At 42.5% G+C, this 23002-nt stretch overlaps 1 protein-coding gene across 1 annotated transcript in view; it reads right to left on the bottom strand.

Annotated features, from left to right (window-relative positions):
• LOC144535549 (calmin-like) overlaps positions 1 to 17761 on the bottom strand; it is a 32427-nt gene extending 14666 nt beyond the window's left edge. The window contains exon 1 of the mRNA XM_078278086.1: positions 17674 to 17761. Coding sequence (XP_078134212.1) covers positions 17674 to 17761 — 88 coding nt within the window. The remainder of the gene's footprint in view (positions 1 to 17673) is intronic.
• Positions 17762 to 23002: the final 5241 nt, after the last annotated feature.

Here is a 23002-nt window from a genome sequence, read left to right as displayed (position 1 = left end):
TATGGAAGACCGAATGGAAGCACAAATCAAAGCACACAGCATCAACCTATGTTTCTTTACTTGAGTAAGCTGAAGGACTGAAAATAGTTGACATTTGTTCAGTAAAAATTACATCGCTCTAACTTTTTCATTGTGCAATTCATTTCAACAGTAGGCAGTAGGTGCACACCTATTGTAAAATTAGCCAGGTGTTTACGACTATAGGTGCTTTCCGAACGGATAGCACTTGTACTTTTTAGAGGAAAAGTACACTTCTAAGCAGTTCTAAGAACTACTCTCCCCCAAAATCTTTTTTTCCGTTTGTATTCCCACTGGCCAAGTGGCCATAGGGACTGGTAGGAGAGGTAAGGGAGTGACGCAAGCACGGCAACGGTCTTTATTGCATCGTCACTAGACCTTAGCGCCACATACAACAACAACAAATTATGCTAATACTTGTGCACTTTTCCTATATTAAATGCACGTCCATTCTCGTAGTAATTCACGTAATGTTTTGCTCAACACAGATGGTGCTTTATTATACTCGGAACAGACCCCACCTCTGCCTGCTGCGCTGTGGACGTGTGTGTGTGATGGCCGGCGAGCCGCAGGACACGCTTGTGGAGTTTAACTCCGAAAAGACAGTTAACCACAAGTTCCCGTTAATCTTATGATGGACATGTGTTGTGATATTTAAACAAACGAACCGTCAATGGCGAAATAAAAGCCTCTTATTTACGCGAGCGGTCTGAGAGACCTCCAGCTCACAGCGAGGTGTCTGAGCAAGACTGGCCGAGCGACAAGCTAGAAGCCGGGACAGGCGCTTGCTGGCTGTCGCCTCACTTGATGGAGCTTCTGAACTCCGAAAACTTTGAAGCAAATTGTCAATTCGGCATCAATTTTCGTTAGACTGCCTATATTCCAAATCTAAACAGTTAATTTCTCGCCTAAAACATCGTCAGAAGTGAATTTAATGATGAATAAGATGGTGAAAATTGTTAAAAATGTCCCGTTGTTGCTTTGTCTGCAAGTTTCCGAGTTGGCAGTGGGCGTGACTTATAAGTTCGACCAATCAAGTACACCTAGGAAAAGGGAAAAGGGAAAAGACCCTGCTCTGAAGTAGGAGGTAAAAAAGTACTCTACTGAGGTCAGAGGAACTTAAAAATCCCCAAATTTTTCCTGTCGGAACACAACGAAAAAAGTGTTCTAGGAACGTTTAGTTCTAAGAACTGCAAAAATCCCTCCGGTCGGAAAGCCCCTTATAATAACTGTGCCTTTTAAAGACAGGTTATTATTGTAGCTAACAGGGTTGGCTAATCCGTTTGGAAAACCTTTGGGCACGGTAATCAAACAGAGGTATGTGGTCTGTGTTACCTAAACAAGCAGAGAGCATCAGTGCAATAATAAAGGCCACAGAAAATAATTCAGCACACACAGAGCTGCAAGCAAGTAAACTTCAGATTAAACACATAAAGAATTGAAAGAAAGGGTTTTAAAATGATTTTAAATAGGATGTCAGTTTGCAATACTTTTCAGACCTACATCTATACATCTGGAATACATTTTAAAGCAAATTTAAACTTAAAGTAGATTCGAAATATAATTGAAGCTGCACACACATTGACTTCAACTTCTCTGCAAGTACATGTATTGGAATAAGACATTCCACACATGTACTTCTACCAACATATTGATGAGCATTTAAGTATATTGTTGATACATTTATAGGGCTGGCCGTTTGTACTCAATACCTTTAAGGTATTAACCGAAATAACCCAGTACCAGTTCCAGTCAAATGATACCTGCATTCGATCCTATTTGTACACAGATCTAGAAAAAAAGACTGTTTGTATGGTGTTGCTCGCAACCAATCACTGCAAGCGTTCTTCGATTCAATGAGACATGTGATTGGCACACTAGCTCCAACCCATAGAGACACTGGTGGGGTCAAGTCGCGCCCGATGTATTTGACGGAGTTGGCAGTTCATCAAATGAATTAGAAGAGAAAAAGGTATCAAATTAAGTATTCAATTGGTATCTGTATCACTTTAAGGGTTCTGGTATTGCTAACGTTATTTTTTAAACAATACCCAGCCCTATACATTTACATATTTAAAATGTGTTTATCAAAACATGCAAAGAGGGTTCTTCTTCCATGTTGAATGCATTCTGAAATATACTCTGTACTGGTTGTACATTTGTATAATTGTACGAATGTAAAGAGGGTTGTTACTGATAAAGAGCATGCGTAAACAGTGAGGTAGTTTCAATCATTTGCATTTAAGATTGAATTTGGTTTTTACCCTTAAAGCTTTAGTGCGTAACTTTTTAATATTAATGAACGTCCGTTATATTCAAGCCATTGCATAATGAGTTGCTACAAAGCTAATTAAGACAGATCAGCTCCACACAACTCTCTCTGTATTTCTCAGTGGCTGAATCTCATCCCCCTTATTTGATAGCTCCTCGACTCCTGGGTCAAACCGGATGTTGTTCTGTCCGTCCTCGATGAAGGCTGTCTCAAAGCTCTATTTCGTCCCTGAGGACTGAACATCGAGGAGGGATCATCAAGGAGCTATAGCCGAGGATACACAAGAGCAGCCTTCCTGGAAGCCGTGCAGCCGAAGGAGTTGCTAACTCCACCCAAACAGCTGACATATTCATGTGACGCTTCAGAGGAAAGGACGTCTCATCCCTCTAAACATACACATGCTCGCTGCCTCTCTCCCGGGCCTCCTCGTGGGAGGGACTAAGGAAGGGAGGCAAGTTTTGATCCTCTGTGTCCTTGGCTACTAGCAACTGTGTGGAGGAGGTGTTGGGGCGGTGCATGATCACAGAAGGCTTGTATCATGTGGACGCGCAGACAGTTTTGTTGTCATTACTTAGAATTCCTCATGGAGGCGACAGAAACTACGCACTATAGCTTTAAGGGCAACTGTTATGCATGCAGTGCAGTTATCTTTAACAATTATCTGAAGCAGGTTATAGAAAGGTTACAGCATTCAGATAATATAAATACCACTGGAAGTAAAAACAGATTTGGTGAGTTAACTGTCCACCACTCACCATTGTACAGCTCAATGAAGTCATTCAAGTCACTGACAGTATGAAGGGTCTCACAGATAATCCAGTCCTCATTCTCCATTGTCCTCATGAAATCAATTTACTGACTCAAACATCTCAGTCAGAGCTTTTCAAAACTTCAACTTCAACTTCAAAACCGCATACAGTATCTTCAAAAAACAATCTATACTCATTGAGATTCCTCTTGCAATTTTAATTACATTTAGTGGCTTTAAATTAACCTGTTGCACCACTCTGATTGTTCTAACTGTGGCTCAGTATAAAAATAGTTGTAAAACATCAAGCAAAAACCAACACCAGTTACGAGGTATGAGCTATGAAAAGGTTTTACCATCAACAATGATATATTCCAATTCTTCCTACCACTAATCATTTCTAAATTGCCTCATCATTTTGATCTTGAACACTAATATATAATATTAACTAAGGTCCTGTTGAATCCTGTATTATCGACCAGTTTCTCAGTTCACTTTGTTTGCTAAAAGCTAAAGGCTAGTGGTCCATTCTCTAGCTCTCCTTCCCTCTGTCTGGTCCTATGAGATGTATTAACAGACAGTTTACAGACTATTTCTGATTTAATATGTTTAACAGCAGGCCAATTTTGGCTTCAGTTCACTTGCAGTCTAATCTTAATCATAGGGAGCCCCCATGATGACTCAGACATCTTAATATAATTAATCTGGTATTATTGGACAAAGATAAGGGTGAAGGGGAAGGGGCCGGTTATCTTTGGTAACATGACCCTGTGAGTTATTTAACATCTGAAGAGAAGCACTGCTGATCACTAATCTGCAAACACACAAAAAAATAATGGGCAACCTGAAGTTTCCTAAAGTTCCTGGCTGGCAAGTCAATAGGATGAAGAAACCGGAGAGCTGTGACACTCTGACGCTAATGCTATTATTTTGAATTCTGCATCCGGAAGTAAATGTACGGCCACAAAACGAGAAGGAAAAAGCGGTCAAACGAAGGCATTCAGTAATATTGTTTAGCACCTGGCTGTTAGAGGCACAAGGTATGTTAGTTTTACATTTCATTTACTTTACAACTGGTTCTAACTTGGGTTACTTTGTGGTGTGCCGTTTTATAGTTTTGCCGAGATTGGAGAGTACAAGCGAGAAAGTTAAGCTAACATTAGCATATTGCCATATTTGCCTGTAGTTGGCATTGCCTGGCTATGTGCCTGTTGTGTAACGTTACATGAAACGGTGTTAATTGAGTGAAGTGGATGTAAAGGAATGTTTTATTTTAACTTATGTTGATGTCTGCTAATAAGTTAATAAATACTGGAAGTTAAATACATACAGCATAAAAACACTCAAGTGGAGATTGTCAATAAGTTAAGGGGGAAAGGGTTAAAATGAGACACTTCATGATGTACTGTATGTAAAGTAAAGGTGTTGTGTTCTTTGTTTTTCTCAGCTCTTACGGTGATTCAAGATATTCAAGCTGTAATAAGGAATGTTGCAAAGGGACAATAAAGCTTTCAGAATCATCAGTCAATAAAGAGCCAGAACATTATTCAGCCAGGGACGCTACACCTGCTATTTCAATAACAGAATTCATCAGAAACACAAATAATGGCAATTTATATAACTCTCAACAGAGATGAAACGTCATGTTCTGGATGTAAAATTATAATTTATGGTACATACTAACCGTACATGTTACACTTAATATAAATAAAATATTTAGATTATGGAATTCTGTTATTTGTTTATTTTTAAGAAACAATTGAATCCTAAATTCATGGCAGATACAACACAATCCACAGCTTAATTGGTACAAACCTGTGTGAGTAGCAGACAGAACAGTGCAAAAAAATACAAATCTACCAATCAAACGTACTACATACTAATTACAAAACAATACTTAAGAGGAAAATTTAATTTATTCGAAACAGGTGACTAAAACCAATTAAAAGAGTGGGGAAAGGGACTCGGTGACAATCACAATGTTCATTGTATCAGTAGTTCAAAGACATCAAAGACTTACAGAGTCTAGTACCTGTGATGTTGCTTTCTGTTCATCAAATGTATCTTTCTGCACTACATCCATTTACAATACCATCACAGTTCATCTCATTGGTGGTTTGCTTGGTTTAAGAAGACTTTCAGAAATGTCAAGCGAGACCGGAACATTTCACAACTCTGCTCGATAGCTTTCAGCTGATGTTGTGTATAGTGTAATATAGTGTGGCAGAGGCGCGGGAAGTAGGGGTGCTGGAGGTGCTGCAGCACCCCCTGTTGGCAAACTGCGATGACAATAAAATGATCGCTTATAAATATCTCTGGTTGTTGTTTCTGTTCCACAACATTTTGTATGTCATGTTTGGGGTGTGGGATGAAGAGAGGGATAATTTTAGTAACAAGAGGGCTTTTCACCGAGGTGGAACAGCTGATCCACTTGTGCCTCTGTTTACCAGTGTCTACTGCTGGCTCCAAAATGGTCTTTCTCAGCTCTTCGCCGCCTGAAAACCTGGCTCCATAGCACTATCACTCAGAGTAGACTTTCACATATCGCACTACTTCACGTCCACAAAGATATTTTGGATGATCTGGATATTCAGGGTCTCATGGCAGAGTTTATCAGCCAAACTCCAGAGCGCAAATCTAAGTTCGGTGTACCAAAATCATCATAAAAGGTAGACACGGTGTCTTACATCTCTGCGTCTTTTTCCTGCCGCCGTGCAGGCCCAGATGGTAACCAATATTTAGTCTAGTATGATTGTGATTTATGTATGCCTATTAAGAAACAAATAGTCTGTAACTTTTTAGAATTTGTCACATACTTCGCTGTTCGTTGTTCTGAGTTCGCTGTGCAGTACACACCGTCAGCTCAGCTGTACTTCATGGAGGGGAGGGAAGAGACAGAGGTAGAGTGGTCTGCAACACACACACCCGTTCTCGGTTCCATTTACAAGTCAGATTTTCATTGTTTTCATTAGCTCTAGCCAGGTTAGCCATTGTTAGCAATGCCAGTTTATAACAATGCATCGCGCAGTTTTTTGTGCATACAAACAGCGTAACAACATGTCCACAGATAGAAGATGGACAGGACTGTGTGTACGGCTGATTTAGTGAGACACAAATGAGACAGAAGGGCTTATAACTATGTTACTACACAACTGTTGCACAGAGCAGCCATGTTGCATGTAGCAAGCTTGGTTACATTTTTCAAAACCAATCTAGTTGTAGTCTTGCAATGTGTGACCTTGCAAGATCCCCAGTCTTTACATATTATGACAGTACTTTAACGTTAGATGTAAGATGATTGTCTTTAGTTGTGAGATGGTGTAAGACTGTAGTCTTTTCAAAGTCTGTTCAAAGTCTTTTAGTGTTTGGTAGGCATTAGTAAGACAAATATTTTCTTCCTATCAGGTCCAAACCTACCGTAAAAACAAAGTTTACTTCAAAAGAGTAAGAAGCCTGTATTTGACTTTTGATTTATTTGCTGATGGTTCTGAGCAGAACTTATGTTCAGGTATACAAGCGTATGATGAGCTAAAAGCTTTTCCATTCTAGATTGATATCTTATATTTGAAAAATATTGTTCTGTACCATGTACAATAAGTCACTACCATAGAGACAACTAAAAAAACTCACCCATGATGGGATCACTCATACTGAGTCAGCAGGGAATGTTTCCAGGTCAGCAAACTCTGGGGCATATCAATATAAAGCAAACTTCTCTATGTAGTAAAAATATACTTTACCACACTGCCTCTAAACACTGCAGATCCATGATTCCAGGAGAAAAGATGTGAAGGAAAAACACATGAAATTATTCTGAGTGTAATTCCTGTCTAACCAGCTAACAGTCTACATTTGCAGCCTGCAGGGAAGCAGGTGAGATCAGCTGGGCTCCGCCTCTTTTGAATCTGACTCACAGAGGATTCAGGCCTGCTGAAACAAGACCTGCAACAAGCTAGTGCTCCTGCAGCCTCCTGGCTTATTTATGCTACATACACTGGGAAATGTGGGTCAAAATCAAATGTCAATGACATGAACATTTGGATATTTTACCTAACCTAACCCCTGCACATAAGTGTGTATGAATGGAAGTGTGAAATGTGCAAGTAGGACTTGGAAAATGAGCGATGCTGAATTACCAAGATGTGATGTTGAGTAGGAGTGTGTGGAAACTGTGTCAACAACTGCTGTTGCTAAATTAGATTTTCTGTTTCAACTATTAGTATTGTGATATGTTTCTATTTTCACCTGCTGTTTAACTCCTGCTAAACTGTATTGCATTCTTATAAAGATTCATGAAACAGTACATTGCATCACACGTAGTATAAGGATTAAGATTTGTTAAATAATGATTCTCAGAGCAATCTGCTGTTTTACCTTACTCTGTGTTCTGTAAAAAAAACTTTCATTTTGAATAGCAATGATTAAGTTACAAACACAGATTTGCACACTCCTATGAATCTTACATTCATACATGATAAAGATTAAGGGATACCATAGCTAATACTAAAACCATTAAGATATACAGGTAAGAAACAACAAGTCATAAGACAGCACAGAGCACAGTTCAAGTTAAGGAGATAACTGTTGCAGAGCTTTCAATAGTTTTGCTTTCCTGGCCCCTAAACTTTAGAAAAACCTGCCTGAGGATAAACTGTGACTCTGTGTACCTTTTGTATCCACTTCTTAAAAATCACTTTATATTTTTAATCACAATAATTATTTTGTTGTTTTCATGTGAGCATTGTCTCACATTTCCTCATGTTCTATTTGATCTTTTTGTTGTCTTAAAAAGTGATAAATGATAACAAGCTGTCAATACTTTTACAAAAAAAGTAAGTAAAAGATTTAAGATTTCTCAGGTGCTTTTAAATATTTAATTTTAATGTATTTTATGTTATATTTATTGATTGCATGTTTTATTGGTGTTTCTGTTATGTGTTCTTTTACTAATGCATGCTATTAGTGCTGGACGGTATACCGGTTTATACCGTATACCGGTATTAATTTCCCGTATGATATGAATTTTTCATATACCATAAGAGACCGCAGAGAGCGCTACGGCCAAAGTAATCTGCGAGTGAATTGAGAACGGGAGCCCTGTTAACTGCATACCCTTCTCACTCATGGTAGTCACTTTATAACACAACAATTAATAACCCACAACAACTAACTTCATCCCATGGGCCCACCACCTGTGGGAGGAACCGCTGGGGTTGGGTGCGCTGCCATATGGGTGGCAGTGAAGGTCAGGGGCCTCGACGGACCAGACCTGGGCAGCAGACGCTGGTTCTGGGGATGTGGAATGTCACCTCTCTGTGGGGGAAGGAGCCGGAACTTGTGCGGGAGGTGGAGCGCTACCGGTTAGATCTGGTGGGGCTTACCTCTACGCACAGTCTCGGTTCTGGAACCATACTCCTGGATAGGGGTTGGACTCTTTTCTTCTCTGGAGTTGCACAGGGTGTGAGGCGCCGGGCGGGTGTAGGGATACTCACAAGCCCCCGGCTGAGCGCCGCTACGTTGGACGAGAGGGTCGCCTCCCTACGCCTGCGGGTTGTGGGGAGGAAAACTCTGACTGTTGTTTGTGCATATGCACCAAACAAGAGTTCGGAGTATTCGGCCTTCTTGGAGACCTTGAGTGGAGTCCTGCATGGGGGCTCAACGCGCACGTGGGCAATGATGGAGACACATGGAGAGGCGTGATTGGGAGGAACGGCCTCCCTGATCTAAACCAGGGTGGTTGTTTGTTGTTTGACTTCTGTGCTAGTCATGGATTGTCTATAACGAACACCATGTTTGAAAATAGGGATGCTCATAAGTGTACTTGGTACCAGAGCACCCTAGGCCAAAGGTCAATGATCGATTTTTATAATTGTTTCATCTGATCTGAGGCCGTATGTTTTGGACACTCGGGTGAAGAGAGGGGCGGAGCTGTCAACCGATCACCATCTGGTGGTGAGTTGGGTCAAGGGGTGGGGGAAGACTCTGGACAGACCTGGTAAGCCCAAACGGGTAGTGCGGGTAAATTGGGAACGTCTGGAGGAGGCCCCTGTCCGACAGACTTTCAACTCACACCTCCGGCGGAGCTTTTCGTGCATCCCTGTGGAGGCTTGGGACATTGAACCTGAGTGGACAATGTTCAAAGTTTCCATTGCTGAAGCTGCGGTGAGGAGCTGTGGTCTTAGGGTCTTAGGTGCCTCAAGGGGCGGTAACCCACGAACACCGTGGTGGACACCGGTGGTCAGGGAAGCCGTCCGACTGAAGAAGGAGTCTTTGCGGGATATGTTAGCCCAGAGGACTCCGGAGGCAGTTGCAATGTACCGAAGGGCCCAAAGGGCTGCAGCCTCTACCGTGAAAGAGGCAAAGCAGCGTGGTGTGGGAGAAGTTCGGAGAAGACATGGAGAAGGACTTTCGGTCGGCACCAAGGTGCTTCTGGAAAACCGTTCGCCACCTCAGGAGGGGGGAGCGGGGAAGGAGCACTTTGAGGAACTCCTAAATCTGACTAATACGCCCTCTATGGTAGAGGCAGAGCTGGAGGATGATGGGGGGTTGTCGTCAATTTCCCTGGTGGAGGTTGCTGAGGTAGTTAAACAACTCCACAGTGGCAAAGCCCCAGGAATTGATGAGACCCGTCCAGAAATGCTTAAGGCTCTGGGTGTGGAGGGGTTGTCTTGGTTGACACGCCTCTTCAACATTGCGTGTAAGTCTGGGACGGTGCCTAAGGAGTGGCAGACCGGGGTGGTGGTTCCCCTTTTTAAAAAGGGGGACCAGAGGTTGTGTGCCAATTACAGGGGTATCACACTTCTCAGCCTCCCCGGTAAAGTCTACTCCAAGGTGCTGGAAAGGAGGGTTCGGTCGATAGTCGAACCTCAGGTTGAAGAGGAACAATGCGGATTCCGTCCTGGTCATGGAACAACGGACCAGATCTTTACTCTCGCAAGGATCCTGGAGGGAGCCTGGGAATATGCCCAACCAGTCTACATGTGTTTTGTGGATCTGGAGAAGGCGTATGACCGGGTGCCCCGGGAGATACTGTGGGAGGTGCTGCGGGAGTACGGGGTGAGGGGGTCCCTTCTCAGGGCCATCCAATCTCTGTACGACCAAAGCGAGAGCTGTGTCCGTGTTCTTGGCAGTAAATCGGACTCGTTTCAGGTGAGAGTTGGCCTCCGCCAGGGCTGCGCTTTGTCACCAATCCTGTTTGTAGTATTTATGGACAGGATATCGAGGCGTAGTCGGGGTGGAGAGGGGTTGCAGTTCGGTGGGCTGGGGATCTCATCGCTGCTTTTTGAAGATGATGTGGTCCTGATGGCATCATCGGCCTGTGACCTTCAGCACTCACTGGATCGATTCGCAGCCGAGTGTGAAGCGGCTGGGATGAGGATCAGCACCTCTAAATCGTAGGGCCATGGTTCTCAGCAGGAAACCGATGGAGTGCCTTCTCCAGGTGGGGAATGAGTCATTACCCCAAGTGAAGGAGTTCAAGTACCTTGGGGTCTTGTTCGCGAGCGAGGGGACAATGGAGCGGGAGATTGGTCGGAGAATCGGCACAGCGGGTGCGGTATTACATTCAATTTACCGCACCGTTGTGACGAAAAGAGAGCTGAGCCAGAAGGCAAAGCTCTCAATCTACCGGTCAGTTTTTGTTCCTACCCTCACCTATGGTCATGAAGGCTGGATCATGACCGAAAAACAAGATCCAGGGTACAAGCGGCCAAAATGGGTTTCCTCAGGAGGGTAGCTGGCGTCTCCCTTAGAGATAGGGTGAGAAGCTCAGTTATCCGTGAGGAGCTCGGAGTAGAGCCGCTGCTCCTTCGCGTCGAAAGGAGCCAGTTGAGGTGGTTCGGGCATCTGGTAAGGATGCCCCCTGGGCGCCTCCCTAGGGAGGTGTTCCAGGCACGTCCAGCTGGGAGGAGGCCCCGGGGAAGACCCAGGACTAGGTGGAGGGATTATATCTCCAACCTGGCCTGGAAATGCCTCGGGATCCCCCAGTCGGAGCTGGTTAATGTGGCTCGGGAAAGGGAAGTTTGGGGTCCCCTGCTGGAGCTGCTACCCCCGCGACCCGACCCCGGATAAGCGGACGAAGATGGATGGATGGACAACAACTAACTTTCTTTAACAGGATAAAACACAACACAACAATTTGTGACTTAAACAATTGCTAACACTAATAATTTTACATTTACAAATTTACACCGCCGGACGGCATGCTGGGTAACATTATAGCTGCTAGCTAGCCAGATAGCATAACAGTCTGTTAAGCTGGGAGAGGCTCCGGTTGCTACTGCACATTCAAGAACAGAGAAGAAAGTTAGAGGAGGAAGAAAGACCGGAGATACACCAGAACAACGTATGCCCAAGAGAGGACCCGTCTGTTGTTACAAAGTTTTTTGTTTCTAAAAAATCAGACATAATTTAGCCACAGTTGTTGCCCGTCGCTCTAACATTACTTGGTTGCGCTAATGTTACTCGGCCATGCTAACGTTACTCGGCCGTGCTAACATTAAAGACATGTCACTTCAAGCATGTAGCGGAGCAACATTATGAACGCAATAACAATCCACCTACGGTCCCGCTACAGACCGTTGACAAAGGCGGGAGAAAGATGGGTTCAGAGCAATGATTAAAACACTGGATTTAAAGGGTTGATAGAATGCAAAACCGATTTTACCTTGTCATAGCTGAATAACGACAGTTTGGTGGGTTAATAGGACATACATAGAACCTCAAAATCCCATTGACACCTCTTTCCTCTGCAAATCTCACAATTTGAAACTGCCTCTGAAAGCGGACAAATCTCAACGAACCACAACTTGGTGGTTCATTGAGATTTGCCTGTTGCTCCTCCTTATTTGGCTCTAGTCTCTACCTTTGTCACGCCCCAACATTTACATGATCTGAGATCTGAGGTCTTCTGAATAGGTCACGCAGATCTCAGAAATTGTATACATTGTTCGTCTGCTATTTCGTCACTTTTTTAATGCGAGAAATCAACTATGTAGAGGTCAAATATGGGCCGTTTTACAAAAATTGATAGCTGATTACAAATTTTGTCTGTGTGTCGGAGTTCAGCGGCCGGTGCTGACTGGGTTGCTGCCTCGCTGCCCAGCCTGTCCTCCTTCACAGACCCCGGCCCGCTGTGAGCTAGATGAAGCTCCGTCACGGCCGGCAGCCCCATACCCGCGCAAAGTCACCGTTTCTGGGTTACTGGACTACCAAACACCGGCCGCTTTCTCGTCAGACTCTGTGGAGCTCCTGAAGTCCGACACGTCTTACCAAATTTGTAATTAGCCATCAATTTCGTAAAACAGCCCATATTTGAGCTTTATATAGTTGATTTATCACGTAAAAAAGTCTCAGGAGTGAATTTAATAACGAAATAGCAGACAAACGTATAACAATGTACAACAATGTATATCATTGCAGTGTCTGAAATATGAGACCTGCTGTCTCGTCTCCAATGTATGTGTATGTGGTTCGCTCAACCAATCAGGGCGCAGCTCATCTAAATATTTACGAGCATACCATATTTGGAAGAAAAGCTCTTGTTCCAAATAGGGCCATATTCACAGGGTAGTTTAGGGGGGTCCCAGAGGATAGCACTCGGGCCATTTTCAGCCCAACCAATGTGACATACCCTATATAATCATTCTATCACCCTTTTAACACTAAACTCGACAAAGTGTGACTGTATTTTACTGTATAGGATCCGACAGTGGGACGTTAAGCAGTGTGCAGCTGCCTTTGTTGGAAAAACAACACAGTTTACTTGAAACTGGAAAATTATTGTAAAATACCCTTTTCCCATCGGGTGGTTGTTTTTGTCGTTCAACAGCAATTTACTAGTGAAATACGTTATTGTTATAAGTTATAGTTATTACTATATTATTAAATCATGTAATTTTCAACATATGGCCTTAGCAATAAAAAGCCGTTCTTTAATGTCGCTGACCGTTGTTTAGTACCCTTTTTTTTTTCTTTTTTTTTTTTACTTAAAAAGTATCAGTTCAGGCACCGGCACCGTTTTAAAAGTATCGCTTTAGCACCGGTATCCGGAAGAAAAAAAAACGATACCCAACCCTAGTCACTAGATAATCAACACTGCATGAAAAGTGGGACTTTCGTCAGTAAGCCGCACTGTAGATTGTCGTGGAAGTTCAGGTTTACGACTGTAAATGGCAATTTACAGGCAACACCGAAAACTGCCGTGAATTGTCAGAAATTGACGTGGGCCTTGCTTGGCAGTTGTCCCCCCATGATCCCCCCTCCCCCTAATTCTAGGGGAGGCTTTAACATGTAAATGAAAATGCTGTGAGCTATACAAATGCAAATCAGGGTAGCAACAGGGGGAGTTTTACCCCAGGTGACATTTTTCTAAAAGGTATTAACTTAATTTTAAGAAAATCTCTGGTGTAAATAGATCAGGCTAAGTATAGCCCAATTGTAGACTCTTAAATTTGAGCTTGAACTGATTTATTTAATGAAAGTATGCTAGATTAATTACTGTGTATGTCATTAGCAATGGCCAATGTTATGTAAAAAAAGATACACAAAACAATTTATTTCAACAATTAGCTTTTATCAGGCTTAGCCATAAAGGTAAAATGTGCATTCCATGCAAACATCACAGTCTCCTAGAGCTCATCCGCTGTGCATAGTGGCATGACTACAGTGACCTTTATTTGGTCTTGCTCATCCAAGATTGTCTGGTGGAATGGAGACAGAGGCACCACTGTACAGTTTTCTAAGATAAGTCTTTCTGCTGACACCAAAACACTGATGCTTCACATAAAGCATATCAGCTTTGTCATTGCATGACAAAGTCCCAACCATTTGGCTTCTTAAAATGCTGGCAAATTTAGCACCATATTCACATGTCCATGGCATATGAAGCTGTGGCTCTGCTGAAATGGCCTCATAATCTGGACTTCAATTGTCCTATTGTTATTAAACTTTCCCAGTATTCCATTAAAACTCACTGTAATTCACCTCCACGCCAGTCTGTGCGCTGTTCGCACCCTGCTGGTTAATCTGCCTCCTCTTCGTCTTTCTCTATCGCTCTGCCCCTACCCCTACTTCACTGCTTTGATTTGAAAAACAGCGGAGGGAGACGAGTCCTCCGAGAGTTAGAGCAAAAGCTCCCAAAGTATGGGAGTATTTCAGGCCAACTGGTAAAAGAGTTGTCACACAAACTTCACTAGCTTATCACAGGAGTACAACCATGCACCTAAAAAGGAAACACACAGGAGTTGTTTAAGATGTACGGAGCGTTTGTTTGTTCTTCCCTCCACGTCACCTCCGGGGCTCCGTAAAGATGCGCCCACAGAAAAGGAAAAAACAACATAAGTATATGATTATTAATGAAACGGCGAGCTAGTCTGTACTGTTTTTTAACTCTTGACAATACAATGACTGTCTTTTGATGTTAAACAGGCTACATAGACTTTGGCAGTAATGTTTTAAACCCCACCATGCACGCAAGTTTAAACGTGAGCAGTACAGAGCTGTGTGCGTCTGCTTTCAGCGCAAGTCATTATTAGGCAGAGCTAATAAGCGGGACCAGTGTAAGTTGCTTTATAAAAGTGTATTTTTTTGGTCTTGTAATTTACAGGAAGCAGTACGCCGACTTCACAACTCGGAGACAAATTGTAGGCGCTACGAACCAGAGCAAGGGTAAGATTTAAAGAATATGCTTTCATTCTGCTGTATAAGGAAATAGATACGTTAATAGACCAATCTTCACCGTACATTTTGTTTTCACAGACTAACCTCGCCTCATAACGAGGCCGTGACCCATTTGCTCGGAGCTATGTCTGCAAATCCAGATTTACATGATGCTGACAATGACGGCATTGTGTGTAAGTAACTTTTCCTGTTTTCTCATTCCTTGTTTAATTTTACTCTGACTTATGTTTTTTCTTTTTTATTCATACCACTCTCATTTAATTGTTTTCCAGCTGCCTGTAATTACGAGACAGTAAGCAGGAGCTTCAGGTAGAAACAACCAGATCTTGCATCGCAGGCGGAAGCTTTTAAGAGTCCAGCGAGAGGAAAAAGGGTAAGATTAGATCCGTTTTGGTCAATGTGACTATTTTTAATTAATTAATAGATGTGTTGTGTCCATACACTGTGCATCGCGCAGTACTGATCGTCTTTATTGATTGTTTTTACAGCTGCTGGAAGCGAGACAGAGTGTGCTGGATGGATTGTACGTCCTTTTTGCAGCCAGCAGAAGTACAGGGCAACGCACCACAGACGTCTCATAAAGGAATAAAGGAGAATTCCGGCCAATTTTTACATTAATCTTGATCGCTATAGCTACGCGAGTACTTTCGAAAAACCCCGACCCGAATCAGTGCAGGTAACACGGAGAAGCTGCAGCTACGTACTACAAGCGTCCCCTGAGCTAAAACGGCAGTGGTCCGGGAAAGTTTAAAAGTGCCTTTGTGCCTCTTAACAGACACAAAATGCAATTAATATGTCTGTGCCACATGAACAGGGCCCTTACGTGTCAACAAGATGCATTTTCAACTCAGACATTGTTTAAATTCACCTACCCTGGTCCCTATCTCGATCCTGCCGGTAGCTAGCTTGCCCTGCTAGCTGATAGCCGTTAGCTGCTGTCCGGTGAGTGTATTCAGACAGGCTTCTGTGATAATCATCCCAATGACAATCCATGGAGCGGCGGTGGTGTGGCTATGTCCTCCAGAGGACAGGTCATGTCACATCTTGAAGTGTATTCCCCCCTAAAAAAAACAGTAGTGCGGTAGTAGCTTTTAGCTGCTAGCTGCCCTCCGGTGAGTGTGGACAGCCAGATAGCCGTTAGCTGCTATCTGCCGTCCGGTGAGTGTATTCAGACAGGCTTCTGTGATAATAGATTATATATATATATATATATATATATATATATATATATATATATATATATATTTATATTATATATTTATTTATTTATTTATATATATTTATATTTGTTGGCAGTGATCTGCCAACCAATTTTCCTGTTTAAAAGTAGTGGCTTCAGCCAATACTGAGTGAGGAAATTCAAGCCAGGCCAGACATTCTCTGGACAGGCTCGGTGTCGCTGGTATTCATATGCTTATTAGAGCCATTAGCACCTCCGCAGGAGTCCTCCACATATGTCATGGTTCATTTCTGACAATATGTGGCACAGACGAACGCGACGTTCACAGCCTGTAAATTGACGTTAACTGCCGAAAATTAGGGAGATTTACAGGCGTTTACAGGGACAAAAATCCCACTTTTCATGCAGTGCAGCTTTAGCAATTAACCAGGTCTCACTAACATAACAGACCACTTTACCAAAAGAGTTGAGAACTACACCACACTAGAGATTAAGCAGAAATCTAAACCTTCCTGCAAATGTCCAACATACTGTAAACACTGAGTTTGAGAGCTAATGTCATGTATGTAATAAGAACAATCCAGATGCATAATACCATCTAAGGTCAACATCAGGAAGACCCTACTGGGGACTTTTTCTCTAGACAACACAACCTTGCAGGGTTACCCAGTTTTGCAGGTATTTGGTCATAGTCATTGTTTTGTTTATTAAATGTAAAAAATAAATAAATTGAGAAACAATGAGTACATCAACATTTCCCAGAGCCTCAGCTGATATCCTAAAATAGCTTGTTATGTTTGACCAACAGTCCATAACCCAAAAGGTATTCACTTTAAAATGATACAAAACAGAGAAAAGCAAAACATTTTAACATTTTTAGTGCATTAAACAATAAATAAATTATCAAATCTTTCTGTCAATAAACAGAAATTGAAAAAAATTATTATGTAGTTTCAGTATTAATCATTTAGTAACAACAGATATTAGTGGATGAATCATTTTGAAATTAAAAGTTTCATAAAACCAGAGGTCAAACGCCAAATCTTACAGATTAAGTAACAGGCCAGTTGACAACCAGCTTGTATTATTGAGAACTGATTACATAAGTCACACAGGCACTGAGAACAGGATCAAAGGACGACCGCGGCGCATCACAGTTTTGCTTCAAATGTTCAAAAACACCCTGGGAGACAGCGACTTAATGAGCGAGAAGCGTTTATTACATCCTCCTGCTCTCTCCCTGCGGATGGCTCTTTGCAATATGATTCATGTCTCTGAGAGCAGGGCTTCAGTTTTAGCACAATAAACTAAACATGACCTCAAAACAAAAGTGACAAAAGGGAAACAGGACAGAGCCAGCAGTAGACATTAAACTGCTCTGCTGAGTGAGAAACATAACTGAGGCCTAATAATGGTTATTATGTTGCCACAGTAACCGAGATCAAACACTGAAATCAAGACACAGGGCTTTTTCTTTTTCCAGTTGCATGACCTCAGACTTCTCTCAGGGCAAGCAGAGACCAGAAACACTGAGCCTTCACTCAGTTCACATTGAATGCTTGTTGAAGTTATTCACAAATCTATAAAAGCATCACTATTGCTATGATAGCCTAAAACCTAGACCGAAGCACAAAAAATAGCTGCTCTGGTCTTTAAAATACCTGCAAAAGGAATATAGTAATTAGAAAACAAATGTTAGTCAATCCACCCCAGCCACGATAAAACCCAGTCAGAAACATGCTACAGTAATCTTATTAGAAGTGGAGAGAGACTGACCCTGCAGCAGCATGTGGACGTTGTCGATGTCCAGGGGGATGGACCCCCTCTCCACCAGATCATCTCTGGAGTCAAAGTCTGATGACATACTTTCTCATTCACAGCCTCCCAGCAGCATGGCAACGCTCTGAAAGAAAAAGAAAAAAAGTCAGTGTTAGTGCAGTCCAGTGTAGCTTGAAAAGTGAAGCATAATCTCTGCTGGGGTAAAGGCTCAATGACACTGTGTTGAAAGATATGGTTCTTAAGATGACCAAATTATATCCTACCCATCAATTCAATTAGTTGACAGTCAACACAAATAAAAATGATATATTTTTAGTATTTATTTCAGAAGTATGAATCACTTTGTTTGCCGAACGTGTGATTCAATCATGGTGGCATTGTTGCCATAATTACAAATGCAGATATTGATAACATATTCTCTGGAATAGTTAAAACATGACTATATGAGTGATGACGTGACCAGCAACCGCGATGGACGCAGAAAGCAAGAGCTCCCTACCCACCTCCGCATTTCATTGAAAAACCAGGTCTATTCCTTTTTCTTCGACGCCAAATCATTTATGTTATCACAATGACTCAGTGAAATGCCTGCAGGCGCGGAAAAGCAGATCTTGTTGTCGTCTAAACTATCTACTTGGACAGAGAAAGTTGCTAACATGGCAGCAGCTAGCAGAGCGGTGGCTAACATAGCAATTGATGCTAGCGCAGTCTCGAACATGGAGGACTTTATCGCTCAGGTCTTGGAAAAGCAACGAAGTGTGCTTGAATCAGTGACCTACAACGCAGTGAAGAGAGTGCTAACGGAAATGAATACCTCGCCGCAACACATCGGGGCAGAGCCTGAGATGCAGGAAATTACAGTACGTGATCCGATGCAACCGCAACTTTCACAATCCAACGGCCTCGGGAGCTTGAAGAGACACAACACGAGCTACATGCTAAAGGCACCTCAAACTCGCTTATCTACCCGGCCACCCTGAGAACGACCCACGGAGGGAGAGAGTTCACCTCCACTACAGCCACAGATGTGGGCATCTTCTATCGGGAGGTAGATATGGAGGATGACGCGACATCCACATGAGCTGCTCCGCACCGCGGCCTGTTGCCAACAACGGAACCAGAGGCTGGCGGACCCAGCGGCTGTGGACTAGTGGTATCTGGTAGGCCTGCACAATTCGGGGAAAAATATGAATCATGATTTTTTAGCTTAAAAATGATATCACGATTCTCTCCAGAGAGGAGGCAGAAGAACTTGGTCAACCTATAACATTAGAGGAACTTAAATCAGCATTAAAAACAGTTAAAAAAGGGAAAACATCAGGGTTGGATGGAATTCCATCAGAACTTCTTCTACAGTATTTTGACATATTAGGACCTACCATTTTACAAGCTTTAACTTCAGCCATAGAGAAGGGTACTTTTCACCAACAAACCAACACTGCACTAATTTCTGTTATACCCAAAAAGGGCAAAGATCTTACAGAGTGCTCAAATTACAGACCCATCTGATATTAAGCTTTATTCCAAAGTCTTGGCACTCCGCTTAGAACGTTTTATTGAGAAGCTAGTCCACCCCGACCAATCAGGTTTTATACCAAAGCGTTATGCTGCAGACAATGTACGCAGACTATTTCATGTAATAGAAGAAGCCAAAAACCTTCCAACAACGGCAGCAGTTTTATCAGTGGACACGGAAAAGGCTTTTGACCGCCTAGAGTGGAACTACTTGTGGCATGTAATGGAGAGGCTTGGTTTGGGGGCCAAATTCATTGAAATGGTGCGTACTTTATATGCGAATCCCAGGGCCATAGTCTCAACCAATGGATTGCATTCTCTGCCATTTCCCATCAAGCGGGGCTTGCAGCAGGGATGCCCGCTTTCCCCAATGCTGTTTGCAATCTCTCTTGAACAGTTAGCCCAAGCCATAAGGCAAAATAAAATCTGTAATGTCCAGATTAAATCCAATAGTAGCTAGGGCTTGCATTGGTGTGTGCATCGAGCCGGCGTGTGTGTGTGTGTGTGTGTGTGTGTGTGTGTGTGTGGGGAGTGTGTGTTGTGAGAGAGTGACAGTGATTACCGGTAGCTTCAGAGTGAGTAGCGACTCTAGAGTCATAGTGAGAGAAACAAATCGTCTCCCATGTTCTTTCTGAAAAAGGTGGGAAATCTGGAGCAGGAGAAGTTAACCCTCTCCTTGATTTTACGTTGTTTATGGAGAAAGAGAACCAGAAAATGAGTCAGGGGAAATGCGCTACCAAGCCGCGGCCGAGTGACGTGCGTCGCCGCGACGTGTACTTACATTTTGAAATGTGTGAAAAAGCCTCGGAATCTGAATTGAAAACAAGGTTTACATGCAAACACATTTACAAAAAATAATGCCCATAACAGGTTCGAAATTTGAATATTAAGGGCTGCCTAATATTCGTTCGAATATAATTTTTTTTTAAATATTCAAATTATATTCGAATAATGAAGTTCGGAGTCAAAGCCCTAATAGTAGCTCAATATCATTATTTGCAGATGATATTTTGTTGTACATTGCTGATCTTGAGGACTCTATTCCAAAAATTCTTAAGATCTTCTACGAATTTAGCTCAATCTCCGGCTATAAAATTAACTTGAATAAATCTAATCTTCTTTTAATGAACAACAGGCATGTGGCATCAGCCATTAGTGTTACAATACCAACTCAAAGCAAAATTACATATTTGGGCATTACCATACACACATCGCTACAGCGAGTTGTCCAGGACAACTATGAAACTATATTAAGTAGTGTTCAAAGGGATCTGGCCAATTGGTCTGCGCTGCCAGCATCACTACAGTCCAGGATTGCTGTTGTTAAAATGAACATAGTTCCTCATGTGAATTTCTTAAGTACAATGATCCCCTTACCCCCAACAATACATTTCTGGAAGAAACTTGATACCTTAATTCGGCAGTATATTTGGAACAATAAACAACTAAACTAAAATACTCTACCCTGCAACTTCCGGCCCTCCCCAACCTTAAAGTATATCACAGAGCCTTTTAGCTACGGGCCCTCAGAGTATGGATCTACAGTTCCATGGAGAGAGCGCAAAACCTCACTGGAAGTCTAAGACTACAAGACCTTACCTTTGCAGGTGTCCAAAAAAGTGCATGCTAGCCTATAGCCCTATTATCACCAACACATTGACCAACTTTAAACAGGTGAAGGAGCAACTACGCTACACTAATAAGTGGCATTTGAATACCCCAATATGGCACAATGCACACTTAATGTCTGGTAACAAACCCTTTGTTTGTAAGCAGTGGAGTGACAGAGGTATTTATACTTTAGACCAGTTATTCAATGAGAAAGGTATATTGAGTTTTGAAGACCTGAGAGCTAGTTTTGAGGTCCCCAGGACATCTTTCTACCTTTATCGTAAGATCAGCCCTAAAATGTTATGGAGTGCCATGGGGAAACAGTCATTAAATGGTTTGTTGATTTCCCTGTGAGAGGATTAGAATCCAAGATTTATGTTAAACTGATGCAAGTATCCATAGGAGAACTCCCAATAGTAAAGAAATGGGAGTGAGAGCTGAGCCCTGAGGGGAACGCAATTAATTGGGAGACAGTTTCCACTGTTCCAAGAACCCAAACCACCAGTATATCCACTTAAACATATGTCATAGGACATATTGGACTCCCCAGAAGAGATACGTCTTTAAAGTCATTCCAACTCCCTATTGCACGTTCTGTCAACCTGAACAAACTGGAACTTTTCTGCATATGGTCTGGGAGTGTGAACAGGTGCATGAGTTCTGGAATAAAACAACATCAATAATATCTGATGTGATAGGATGTCGAATTCCTACTGACCCAATTGTTTTGTTACTTAAAGACGGCTCTAAATTACACCTGCTTGGGAGACAGAGGAAAATTTGGCTAGCCGCCTCAACTGCAACCAAGAAAATGATAGCTCAATGCTGGCTCCCCCCTCACTCGCTTTGTATAAAACAGTGGTTAGCGTATTTTCTAGACATAGTTATGCCTGAGCTCTCTACAGCAAGGATTAACAAAGCTAAATCATCAACTATCAACCTATGGAAAAGCGCAGCTGCACAAATATCAGACCTAATGACCTCAGCACCACAAGAACTAGAGGAGAGTGACTAGGCAAGGTGTGATTTCTGTTTGTTTGTTTGTTTTATTTTCCTCGAGACTGCAGAGGGTGGGGTTTTTTATTCTTGTTCAGTTTGTATTTCTCTGTATGTCTGCATATAAAAAAAACAATAAAAAGTTGATCTTAAGATCTTAAAAAAAAAAAGAAACATGACTATATAGATACACCACGATAATAACTTAAGAGCTGTGTTTGAACAACACTTTCAGACCAATTCAGATTAAAAGTATCACGCAAAATCATATTTTGATGTATAGTAATGACCTCTGCACTATTTGACGTATTGAATTAAAAAGCATGGAACGAGTAAACGGTAAAAGTGTCACCCTCCGTGATCAGTATGAATTTGAAAAATGTTACAATGGACCAAAGAAAGACATAATTCCCTAACATATTGTGAATAAGCAACCTGTCTCATCTAGGCCTGTCACGATAGTCAATAAATCAATTAATCGCACGATCAAAAAAATTTGCTCGATAATTTTTCCGGCCCCGATGCATTTCCATTTGCATGCTTGTTTTCCTTGTCTCTCTCTCTCTCTATACCAAATAGACTGGAGGACCACTCTCGGTTGCTTAGCGTAACGAGGAGTGAGCCCTCTTGTCAGTCGCATGGTCTTTGTGTGTGGGTGGGAGAGAGAGAGAGACAGAAAACGCTAGTTGAGAGTTGGAGCAGGGTTTCCCACAGCTCTTTGCAGTTAAGGCACCGTCAAAATATCCGCCGTGTTACTCGGCGTCCCGTTTTCTCCCTTTCATTCCAAAGCACACAGTTGACAACCTGCAGGTGGAGACAGGCTCGGACACACACGCTGCTGTGGACTTGTCAGTCTCGCAAGCGGTTTCAGGAAAGTGGCTGCATGTGTCCGACAATGCACAGAACATTAACGGTACAAGCCTACAGCTGTCCGCGGACACGGAGTGCGGAAAGTGTGTCAGAGTTGCGCCAGTGTGTGTGTGTGTGTGTGTGTGTGTGTGTGTGTGTGTGCGTGCGTGTGTGCGTGCGTGCGTGCGTGCGTGCGTGCGTGCGTGTGTGTGTGTGTGTGTCGGCCCGCCCCCACGAAGCTGCACCTTCGCCAAAATGAAGACTGAAAAACAGAACTATTTTGGTACAAACATTTACTCGCCATGTGGCAGATAGCCATATAGATAGATTTAATTTATTAATTATACATTATTTA

This window comes from Sander vitreus, chromosome 20 (assembly GCF_031162955.1).
Source record: "Sander vitreus isolate 19-12246 chromosome 20, sanVit1, whole genome shotgun sequence".
Classification (NCBI taxonomy): Eukaryota; Metazoa; Chordata; class Actinopteri; order Perciformes; family Percidae; genus Sander; species Sander vitreus.
This window is presented reverse-complemented; position numbering and strand designations above follow the sequence as displayed.